This window comes from Neomonachus schauinslandi, chromosome 2, assembly GCF_002201575.2.
Source record: "Neomonachus schauinslandi chromosome 2, ASM220157v2, whole genome shotgun sequence".
Taxonomy (NCBI): Eukaryota; Metazoa; Chordata; class Mammalia; order Carnivora; family Phocidae; genus Neomonachus; species Neomonachus schauinslandi.
The window spans coordinates 166,853,335-166,864,428 of record NC_058404.1 but is presented as its reverse complement, the minus strand read 5'-3'; the positions used below and the strand labels follow the sequence as shown (position 1 = coordinate 166,864,428).

General features: G+C 37.7%; 1 protein-coding gene across 1 annotated transcript in view; it reads right to left on the bottom strand.

Annotated features, from left to right (window-relative positions):
- Positions 1 to 6,580, bottom strand: part of LOC110590846 (protein YIPF7) — an 8,444-nt gene extending 1,864 nt beyond the window's left edge. The window contains exons 1-4 of the mRNA XM_044913102.1: positions 6,470 to 6,580; positions 5,448 to 5,594; positions 1,906 to 1,959; positions 962 to 1,143 (exon numbers count right to left, since the gene is read on the bottom strand). Of these exons, the coding sequence (XP_044769037.1) occupies positions 962 to 1,143; positions 1,906 to 1,959; positions 5,448 to 5,594; positions 6,470 to 6,580 (494 nt within the window). The remainder of the gene's footprint in view (positions 1 to 961; positions 1,144 to 1,905; positions 1,960 to 5,447; positions 5,595 to 6,469) is intronic.
- Positions 6,581 to 11,094: the final 4,514 nt, after the last annotated feature.

The window sequence follows — 11,094 nt, the reverse complement described above, 5'->3', positions numbered from 1 at the left end:
TAAATAAATAAATAAATAAATAAATAAATAAATAAATAAATAAATAATAGAGACCATTTAAAACAAAGTAGCATTTCCAACTAAGTCACTCTCAATAATGTTATGAAAAAAAACTATATGAGATACCTAAACAAAATTTTTAAAGGCTCTCCTAAAATGTCTACCTCTGACACTGGTACATTCTTTATCTAATATGCTATCCAATGTAGTGTTAATAACCTAAAATGTGGATCATTCAAAAAAATGCAAATTGTGCCTCCTTGGATATAGAAGAATGAACACTGATGGCAAATGTTTATTGGGTTCAGAGCATCTAGGGGACAAAGGATTATGTAATTACTTGCTCTCCCCAAACCATGGTAGTGATGTGCATATGCCCTGGGAAACTACCCAACAGAAACATATCTACTGGATCCTCATTAATAGTTTTGAATTGCAAATCCTAACTTCCGAGAAAGTAAAAAAGAAAAAAAAATCTATTGGCTGAGCATATATGCTATAAAGTTCTCCAGCATTAATATCCTCATCAGGGCTCCTGGGAATTCTTCGCTGCAAGGAGCCCAGCTGAGAAAGAACAGTTGCTTGCTGCCTAGAAGGCAGAGTGCCTGGGAGCTGAAGCAATTTGTCAATGCTCACCAGGCACTTCCTCTTCCAGAATCAAACAAGTGAATTTTCTGTCACTGTTCTATTACCCCGGACAATAGTTCATATTGAAGAAGGCAACAACTTCCAAAGTGCCACTTTCACAGATAACTTGGTTTAATTTATTGTTTAAATCATCCAAATAGGAACAGTACCTGAGCCAAAACTACTTTCCTGAATTTGTCTGTAGCTTTTAATAGCCAAAGTTTCCCCAATTCCATTCCCAAAAAGATCAGAAAGAAGTTAACTGTTACCCTGGTGTGGCAAGTTTGAGAGAGGACTGTGCATGTGGGGTCCATTAGCGCACGCAGACACTTACTGCAGTGAAGAGAAGATGGCGCAGCTGGACAGGATGACCATAGGGAGCAGGCAGTAACCCAGAACACTCGCCACGCAGCCGTAAGATGCCCCTGAGGAGCTCATCAAGTTTAGCAGGGTGTGAATCCCTAGGCAACCTAGGGCACTCATGCCATACACATACCCAAACTGAACTTTTCCTGCCTGAAACAATGGGAAGAACACAGGTGAACACACAACAAACATCAAGAGGAAATTGGAACGTCAACAGAGCTGAGAGCATTTTAGAATCAATCAGCCCAACACTGTTTCATGTCTTTCTCAGGTACAGCCATCAGGAGACTGGGAGTTCTGGAAAAAACACTGGCTATCGTAGGAATTCGGGTCCTGAAAACAAACATTACTGATTATATTTGGGGTGGCACATGCATGCCACAGAAAAGATGAAAAATTTCTAGGTGTTTTTTTAATCATAGATCACCTATTAGATGTATAAGATATAAGTAAGAATATATTTTCTCCCCCTATTTGTTAAATAATTAAATGAACTAATTAATTAATGAAAAAGATTCCAATCTCATCTTGAAGATTTTACAAGGCAAATTAGTAATGTTAGAAATATCTATAGGATTTACTGTTAGATCCTATTCTAAGCATTTCACATGTACTAAATTATTTAATCCACACAACAACTTTATGAGATAGGTTCAATTATTATACTCATTTTACCCATGAGGAAACTAAGGTGCAGAGAATATGTAACTTGCCCAAAATAAAATAATGTTAAGTGGTGGAACTTGGCTTTGAACCTAGTCAGTTTTGCTCTAAAGTTAGATCCTGGACATCTATAGGAGCTCTCACAAGTCTTAAGATAATGGGACTTACTTAACCTAGCATATCCTAAACTTATTTGACCACAGAATCCTTTGTTTTCTTAATTTTTATTACCAGTTTAACTGAACATACCTTATGAAAAGCTGGTTTATATAAACCAACTGGTAATGAATCATAAAAGAAGTACTGTTAAAGGGAAATCAGTAGTGTTCAGGATACAACACTGATTTTCTGAGGACTCATAAAAACAGCCATCTCCCACAGGCACTAGGGATTGGGAGCTGAAATAGTCCCATTAAACTCACCCAGAGAAAGTCACAAACTACTGTTGATTCAACAGGGGATATTTTAATGTTTGCTACCCGAGGATGCCAAAGCTCCAGTAAAGAACGCATTTAGTTTTTCTATTTACATAAAGCTGATTAGAAATTCTGGATAAATATTGAATAGGTGGACTCTGTTTTTCATGGGAATAGTGCAAAACAATGAAGGATCTGATAAATTCAGAGAGTGAGCTTTTTAGCTGTCATGTTTTCTTCTCCATGGCAGTTATCTGTACAGTCTTTATATCTTACAGAGTAAAGAGATATTTACTTTGCAATTAATTAATGGAGAATATTATGACCATTTTAATGTTCAAAATTGTCTAGCTATTTTGAATTCTTCTGCCTCTACACAGATGGGGAGATTGGTCACTACCAGGTCCTTTCACAAAATGTCCCTGGGCTATGCTTGCAGAATTCTCTCCTGCATTAGCCATAACGAGTTCTTATTGAGTAACTTTTGTATTCTCACGGCTATCTTGTGAAATAATACTAATAATGCTAATGGACATGCTTAAGAATCACTCAGTTATTGCTCTATTGGGTGAGTTTGCTCCACTTGGAAAATAGTGACTATTTAAAATCACTTTAATGGATTAGAGAAACATCCTACTTAATATTTTAATTGGATGGGCTAATTCTGAGGTAGCAACAGTTTTAACGGTGAAGGGCACTTCCTCACAACCAAAGAACACAGAGCTAGACCTTCCTGACCCCACGCAGTTTTATAAATAGGGTGGGGTATACAGAGGGTGGACAAAACTAATTTGATAGTAAAACTGTCCCTTTCGATATCAGTTAGTGACTTTTCTCTTCATCTCTTTTCTTGTTAGTTTATCCATTCTAAGTTGTAATTCCATTTGGCAGGGGCCACCGCCATTTTTAATTTGTTTCAAATTCTAAAACAGGGCTTGTAACTGAAATGAAAGCAAATGTTCCATTTCTTCTTAACCTCAAAACTTTACTGGTCCTCCTTGTACCATCTTCATTACTATATCTGGATTTGCAATACTCATTATTCTTCTGATTATGCTTTTACGTTGGTCATGCATGTTCCTTTTCCAGATTATACTCTTAGATCTACTGGAAAAATTAAATGGAGCCATACTTCTAAACCACTTATCCTCTCTGTTTTGGGTGTGAAAATAATTTTGAGAGCAAGAATACAACTAAGTTTATGCTAACTGTTTGAGGCTGTCCTCTTTGGTTCGCCTTCTTCAACATGAAGAAAGTCCAGTAAAAGATATTGTGTCATGCCTTACGTCAACATAAATCATAAAAATGATAAGTATATAACTATAAGTTTTATGCCTCTGGAGAAAATGAACAAGTTGAATACTGTTTTGGATTTAGTTTTGCTTTCTCTAGTATATGTATATTCCAGCCCATAAACTTTTCTTTTACATTTTAATTCTAGATATCCAGGGCATGGTTAGTTTAGCTTCAAACGGTCTCTGAGTGAAATCTGACTTCATTAGTATATACTTGGGTGATTTTTTTGTTGTTTTTGGTCCTTATTGCTCTACATGTGTTAGAATCAATTCTGAAGTAATCATGTCTAATGGTAAAATTAAACTGATAATGTCTGCTTAAAATGTTTCAGAAAATATGCACTTTCACATATTCCTCCAAATTTTAGAACTGAAAGGAACCTACATAAACGTTTTTTGTCTTCAAAATGAAGAAATGAAGAAATAGGAAACAAAAATTTCAAGATCATACCTAGAGGCAAAGTTAAGGGTACATCCAATTTTCTCACTTCCAGTTGAGTTCTTTGCCTATATTGCTTTGTACTTAAAAAAGAGGATATTTAAATAATTCCGACTAACATTACACACCCCAAAGAGACCTTAATGGGATTAATGTTTTCCTTTAAGGAAATGGTAACGTTTTCTACAAGAAAACAAACAGTTGTTATATTAGAAATCACTTGAAAAAGAAATACGGGTTAATATATTAAATTGATTGTTTCTATTTGATTAATTGACATGGTATTAACTTAGTGTAGCTAAGATTATCAAATTACTGTGACAAAGACAGAAGGGAGGTTAGAGACTAAATTAAAACTCTAGTTGATATAGTGTTTGATTTACAGAGTACTTGCATTTGCTGCAGTTCAAATGAAGAAATAAGATGCTATCACGAAATACTATTGTATTGGATAAATATGATGTGATTATTAATCATATCACCATGCAGAAACTAGATTGCTATCAGTATTTTGATTGGTATAAAGTAAATTAATAAATAAAGAGTGAAAATTTATTTAGTTGCAAATACATTTTACATCTACTTTTGAAAACTGTAGCTACATTGGAGAAAAAACACTTAATGGAAAGTGGATAGCCAAGAGATAGAGAAGTGGACTGAACAGTTATTTTAAGGGCTTTTCCTAGAATTTTTAATTTCCTGTATTCTTTCTCCTGTCAAGTTTATCTCTTTGTGCCTTAATGAAACTACACTTTTCAGACTGGCCTGACCATCTTTTTCATCCTCTGTTTTTAACATATGGTCATTACCTCCTTGGTTTAAAATCATAGACTTTTCTCTTTTTCTTTTTTTTTCTTTAAATGAAACATTTTTCTAAAGTATGAGCTAAAATGTCTTCTAAACTTAGCTTGGGTGGAAATGTGTTTTTCTTTACTTCTTTGGGGACTCAATCTCATTACTCCAGATTTAAAGAAAGAAAGAGGCCCATACACAAGACAAATGGTAAAGTCAGGGGGGAAAATTGCCTATATAACAAGCAGGAAACTCAAATAACAGAAATATATAGATTGAATAAACAAATCACTGGTTATCATTGCAAAGTAATGTACTCATAATAACCTAACCAGAAACAAGGCGACTCATCTCTTACTCATACCTCACAGAGTATTGGAAATATTCTATAGGTACACCCCAGCAAAGAAAATGATAAGCAAAGAGAAGGGGTTTCTCTGGTGTCACAACAGAAATGTCACAGAAAACAAGAAATAAAATTTGGGCCTCTGTTTCCCAAATCCATGTGTTCCTTCAAATATTTCAGATTGACAATCTTTTCTGAATAACAAGAAAGACATAAGGGATCTCCTGCTTTGTTGAAAACTTGCTTGGTGATTTGATCTTTGAAATTCTGTTTACATTTATATTTTATCTGTCCTAATACTTGAGGGCCATTTCTCTTTGTCACCAGGGTTCAATTAACTATGTCTCTCTCACCCACCCACCCCCAAAAAAAAGTGTAGTTATGAATTAAACAATTTACACTATATAAAGTAACACATTTTCTTCTGTTTTAACAAACACTTCTTTGAAAACGACACTTTAAAGGACACACATTAAAATCTGGTGCTTGCCGCTGTCTATTACCAGAAGCAAGGTAGCTCCTAGAGTGATACAGAACAGGATGGGCCCAGTGAGGTCCGTTTCATTCATAATGCTGCCATCTGCTGGCTTCAGCGGGTTTAACACGGTCAAGGTTTTTTTGCCATATGTGATCAAAATTAATTCCAAGTTCTGCAAAAAGAAAAAAAAAAAGGTAATAATACAAACATAAAAAACAAACATGAATAATATTTACTTAAATTTAACATATTTCATCAATTTACTTAGCACTTTAATCTGATTGTTACACCTTCAAAATCTAAAGTTCTATGCAATATGTAGTTAATTTAAAAACAAAAACAAAAACAACGAAAAAAGATTTGTTGTTCCCAAACAAGGAACTAAAGAAGTATTTTAGAGAAATAATTACACCAAGGAAAAATTTCCCTGCCTTATGCACCAAATATAAGCTTAAAATATAGTTGAAAATTGGGAAATAGATGTTCTACAATAAAAAATAAAATAAAATAAAATGGTAGCTAACAGCCCGAAAGTCTCATCCTATTGCTTATTTAGATATTTCCTTTTCCCCCATTTTCCCTTGATAACACTTTTAGGAGTTAGTTAGACAGTTAGGCAGTCAGGGCCAGGGTCCCCAACAAGAAATATATGGAGTCAGGACAGCTAAAACAGCACTAACATCCTGTTTTGCAGCTTAAACAGGACTACACTAGCATTCTGCTTTGCAGCCTTTGCAGAAATGACTTCTGCAAAACATCCTAAAATAAGACAATTAGCCACAAACCATCTGTCATTATCACAGGCAGTGGGCAATTAAGACATAAGCCCCAGTTGTCAGCAAAAAGAAACCATCAGTATGTTGACATTAACCTAATAGGTAGACGGATACCTGACCAAAGCCCTGACTGGCATGACTCGGCACACCCTGATTGCTTAAGATAGTTCTGCAAAAGAGCTCATAAAAACCCCTAAACTCAGAAACTCCAAGGGCAACCCTCTTGGGCCCCCCACCCTCTCCAGGAGCTTTATACTATCACTCAATATACTTTGCTTTGCTGCCCACCACTCTTCTGGTCTACCTCCTCATTCTTCGAAGCGGTGTGACCAAGAACTATGGGTACTAAAGGCAGAAAATCCTGCAACACTTTTGAAATCATATCATACTTATATCAAACATGGTATAATTGTTTAATTAGCAGTATTATCTAAACTAAAGGTATTTAGCCCAGGTCTGGGATTTTATTTCCACCCTGCCTGATGACAAAAGCAGTTCTATGCTAACTGCCTGAACCTCCACAAAGGAGAAAAGAGGATGGCTCTTTCGTGAGCCCATATTTTAATAAGGTCAGTGCTAGTGTGGTTGAGTCTGTGTACCCAAAGATTAAATTCTTGAGACAAGTTAACCTTTCCCTTTTATTAGTGCTGGTGGTAGAATAAAATATTCCAAATCAGTGGGGCTCAGTGTCCTTGAGTCCAAATTCATTTAGAAATACCTAATTTTTCCCCCAATGCCTTGTTTTTAAGTAATTCTGACTGCCACCTCACAGACCCTTCTGCTAGATCCTGCCCCTCTTACATTTTTATTTAAACATTTTTTTAAAAAACCCAGCCATCTGACATCCACTGAATACAGAAATAAATATTAACACCACATCAGTTTCTTGTCTCACCAGTTCTATAAAGATAAACATTAAGATGTATCTTGAGTAGAAAAAAAGAACATTCAAAAAGGAGAAGAACATGACTTTATTAGGAACCAATAATCAAGCTGGCTACTCTCCTTCTATCATTTTAAATTTGAATAAGAGTAAGGCAGAGGCCCAGAATAATTAGAGATAAACTACTGTAAAGAACAGTGCATTTCAACTAAAAAGAATTGAATGGGGTTTTTTTGTTTGTTTTTGTTGGGTTTTTTTTAATGTTTTCACCAAATTCTGCTGTGAGCTCTACAAAATTTGTATGCATTAGTCTTACAGACATGTAATGAGGCTAGGACTATTATTTTATTCCTATTTTGTGCATCAGATGGCTGAGGTTTTGAGATATAAAGAATTTGTTCAAAGTCACAGAGGTAGAAGCAGAAAATATAGGTTTCAACACTGGAGAATCTGATTCAAGAACCCATGTTTCCTCCCCAAGACAAACAATCCAATTACAAACTGGGCAGAGGACCTGAATAGACATTTTTCCAAAGAGGACATGCAAATGGCCAACAGGTACGTGAAAAGGTGCTCAACATCACTAGTCCTCAGGGAAATGCAAATCAAAACCACAATGAGATACCACCTCACATCCATTAGAATGTTATTATCAAAAAGAGGAGAAATAAGTATTGGTTAGGATGTGGAGAAAGGGGAACCCTTGTGCACTGTTGGTGGGAATTAAAATTCATGCAGCCACTGTGGAAAATAGTATGGAGATTCCTCAAAAATTAAAATAAATAAATAAAGGGGGGGCGGAGCAAGATGGCGGAGGAGTAGGAGACCTGGATTTCGTTTCCTCTCAGGAATTCAGCTGGAGAGGGATCAAACCATTCTGAACACCTACGAACTCAACAGGAGATCGAAGAAAAGAAGAGCAACAACTCTCTCATCAGAAAAGCGACCACTTTCTGGAAGGTAGGACGTGCGGAGAAGTGAATCCGAGGCGATATTCGGGAGGATAGACGGCGGGGGAGGGGCCTCCGGCAGCCGCTTCTGGCAAGTGATAGAGCCGCGGAGCACAAAATCGGAACTTTTAGAAGTCGGCTCCACTGACGGACGTCGCTCCGGTGGCTAAGTGGGGGGTGGAACCCTCCGGGACAGTGTGGTCTCAGGACCCTCGGGGTCACAGAAAGACCGGGGGTGCCTGAGTGTGGCAGAGCTCCCAGGTATCGGAGCAGGGAAGCCGGCTGCAGAGGCGGAGCCCAGGCGCGGGCTCTCAGCTCGGGGTTGCCATAAACCGTGATCCGCGGCACAGTCGGGCCACTGCTCCTCCAGCAGGGACCCAACAAGCGGCAGATCCGGGGAGACTCACCTTCCTCCCCCCGGAGGAGCCGCGCGGGAGTGCACCGCAGGGATCTGCTGGGTTTGGAGACTCCACCCGGGGTCGGGTGCCAGAGATAGAAACGCGCGGTCACAGGCTGGGTGAGCACAGAGTGCAGCTGGAGACCGGGGAGACGGGAGTGACTGACGGCTTTCCTCTGGGGTCTCGCTGAGGAGCGGGGCCCGAGTTCTCGGCTCCTCCGGGGCAGAGATTGGGAGGCCGCCATTTTTCACTCTCCGCCTCCAAAGCTGTACGGAAAGCTCGCAGGGAACAAAAGCCCCGGAGAGCAAACCCGAGCAGATTACTTAGCCGGGAGGGGGCAAGGGCGGGGCAGTTCCACCTCCGGCAGAGACATTTGGAAACCACGGCAACAGGCCCCTCCCCAGAAGATCAGCGAGAACAGCCAGCCAAGGCCAAGTTTACCCATCAATGAGAACTCCAGCGCTAGGGGAATACGGCACATAGAATTCATGGCTTTTTTACCATGATTCTGTAGTCTTTCAAAGTTAATTTTTTTTTAACTGTCTTTTTTTCTTTTTTTTTCTTTTTGAATTTTTCTTTTTCCCTTTTTCAACCAACATCTTATCAATCCCTTTTTTTAAAAAAAATTTTTATTTTTCATTTTTAGAGTCATATTCTATCCCTTCATAGTAGTTACCCGTATTTTTGGCTTATATATATAAGTTGTTCTCTCTTTAAAATTTTGAGATAGTTTCTTCTAACAGATTAAAATATACCCTAAATCTCTAGTATATGGTGTTTTCTATTCCCCTGCCTGATCACATCCTCTCCCTTTTTTTTTCTTTTTTTAAATCCTCTTCTTTCTTTTTTCAAACAACTTCTTATCAATTCCTTTTATAAAATTTTTTATAATTTCCATCTTTACAGTCATATTCCATCCCTTCATCATATCAACCCTTATTTTTGTACATATATAAGTTTTTCTTTCTTTAAAATTTTGGGAGGCACTTTCTTCTAAAAGACAAAAATACACCCCAAATCTAGTGTGTGGCACTGATCTAGATACCAGCCTGATCATATTTGATCACATTCTGGTTTTTTTTTGTTGTTGTTGTTGTTTTGTTTTGTTTGTTTTTGTTTTTATCTTTATCTTTTTCTTTTTTTTTTCTTTTTCTTTTTTCTCTCTTTCCCTTTCTTTTCCCACTGCTTCAAGTCTTTTCTGATTTGTTTAGAGTATATTTTCTGGGGACGTGGTTACTCTGCTAGCATTTTGTTCTCTCATTAATCTATTCTCCTCTGCACAAAATGACAAGACGGAAAAAATCACCTCAACAAAAAGAACAAGAGGTAGTACCGACTGCCAGGGACCTACTCAATAGGGACATTAGTACGATGTCAGATCTAGAGTTCAGAATCATCACTTTAAAGATACTAGCTGGGCTTGAAAAAAGCATGGAAGTTATTAGAGAAACCCTTTCTGGAGAAGTAAAAGAGCTAAAATCTAACCAAGTAGAAATCAAAAAGGCTATTAATGAGGTGCAATCAAAAATGGGGGTGCTAACTGCTAGGATAAATGAGGCAGAAGAGAGAATCAGTAATATAGAAGACCAAATGATGGAAAATAAAGAAGCTGAGAAAAAGAGAGATAAACAACTACTGGATCACGAGGGCAGAATTCGAGAGATAAGCGATACCATAAGATGAAACAACATTAGAATAATTGGGATCCCAGAAGAAGAAGAAAGAGAGAGAGGGGCAGAAGGTATAATGAAGCAAATTATAGCAGAGAACTTCCCTAATTTGGGGAAGGAAACAGGCATGAAAATCCAGGAAGCACAGAGAACCCCTCTCAAAATCAATAAAAATAGGTCAACACCCCGACATCTAATAGTAAAACTTACGAGTCTCATAGACAAAGAGAAAATCCTGAGAGCAGCTCAGGAAAAGAGATATGTAACCTACAATGGTAGAAACATTAGATTGGCAACAGACCTATCCACAGAGACCTGGCAGGCCAGAAAGGACTGGCAGGATATATTCAAAGCACTAAATGAGAAAAATATGCAGCCAAGAATACTATATCCAGCTAGGCTGTCATTGAAAATTGAAGGAGAGATAAAAAGCTTCCAGGACAAACAAAAACTAAAGGAATTTGCAAACACAAAACCAGCCCTACAAGAAATCTTGAAAGGGGTCCTCTAAGCTAAGAGAGACCCTAAACGCAACATAGACCAGAAAGGAACACAGACAATATATGGTAACAGTCACCTTACAGGCAATACAATGGCACTAAATTCCTATCTTTGAATAGTTACCCTGAATGTAAATGGGCTAAATGCCCCAATCAAAAGACACAGGCTATCAGATTGGATAAAAAAACAAGACCCATCGATATGCTGTCTGCAAGAGACTCATTTTAGAACCAAAGACACCCCCAGATTGAAAGTGAGGGGGTGGAAAACCATTTACCATGCTAATGGACACCAAAAGAAAGCTGGGGTGGCAATCCTTATATCAGACAAATTAGATTTTAAACCAAAGACTGTAATAAGAGATGAGGAAGGACATTATATCCTACTTAAAGGGTCTATCCAACAAGAAGATCTAACAATTGTAAATATCTATGCCCCTAACATAGGAGCAGCCAATTATATAAGGCAATCAATAACAAAATCAAAGAAGCACA